This window comes from Penaeus monodon, chromosome 20 (assembly GCF_015228065.2).
Source record: "Penaeus monodon isolate SGIC_2016 chromosome 20, NSTDA_Pmon_1, whole genome shotgun sequence".
Classification (NCBI taxonomy): domain Eukaryota; kingdom Metazoa; phylum Arthropoda; class Malacostraca; order Decapoda; family Penaeidae; genus Penaeus; species Penaeus monodon.
The window spans coordinates 37,351,425-37,352,158 of record NC_051405.1 but is presented as its reverse complement, the minus strand read 5'-3'; the positions used below and the strand labels follow the sequence as shown (position 1 = coordinate 37,352,158).

Here is a 734-nt window from a genome sequence, read left to right as displayed (position 1 = left end):
CCGAGAAGGCTGAGCCGCAACGCGTGTCGGAGAAGGTGCTGAAGGACTGGCGGGAGCCACTCACGCAGGAGCCGCGGTCGCAAGAGGAGAGAAAACCGCTGCAGGAGGAGCCCCGCCGGCTTCCGCCTCCCTTGCCGGCTCCCCTGAACCACGACCTCTTGGACTCGGACAGCGCCCGCACGCCCTCCGAGGCCTCCACGCCCGACAAGAGCTCCGACCGCTCCTCGGACAGCGACAAGCCCACGAGCCCGTCGAGCGAGGAGGGCAACACGGTGCGCGAGCGCCTCGAGGAGATCAAGAAGGGCGGCGACGAGGGCGAGAACTCCGACCTGGAGAGGCTGCTGGCGCCCGTCAACGAGTGCATCAACAGGCTGTCGTCGCTGTCGTCGGAGCCGAGCATGATGGAGCGCAGGTCGCCCATCCCGGACAACTGGGCGGACTTCCTGCTGCCGCCCCAGCCAGGGCGGAGGTCGCGCCTCTCCTCCCTGGGGTCCGACGCGGGCTCCGTCGGCGGCCGCTCGCCCTCGCCCTCCTGCATGCTCCTCGAGACGTCCTTCTGCGGCTCGGCGGTAACTGGCGCTCTCCTCTGGTGGTCTCTAGGGCAAAGGGAGGCTTGTTTGCAGTGCATCTTTGGCTGATGAAATGACATTGGTGATCATGAAGTATCTAATGTAGATTCTGTTTTCTAAGAGTAAAAAACAGTTAGCCTCATTACTTAGCATTATACCTTTCAC

The 734-nt window shown here is 63.8% G+C and overlaps 1 protein-coding gene across 1 annotated transcript in view; it reads left to right on the top strand.

Moving 5' to 3' along the window:
* The window catches only part of LOC119585989 (serine/arginine repetitive matrix protein 1-like), a gene marked incomplete in the record, with an annotated part of 14,897 nt that overhangs the window by 2,926 nt on the left and 11,237 nt on the right, over window positions 1-734 (top strand). The window contains 1 exon segment of the mRNA XM_037934700.1: window positions 2-569. Coding sequence (XP_037790628.1) covers window positions 2-569 — 568 coding nt within the window.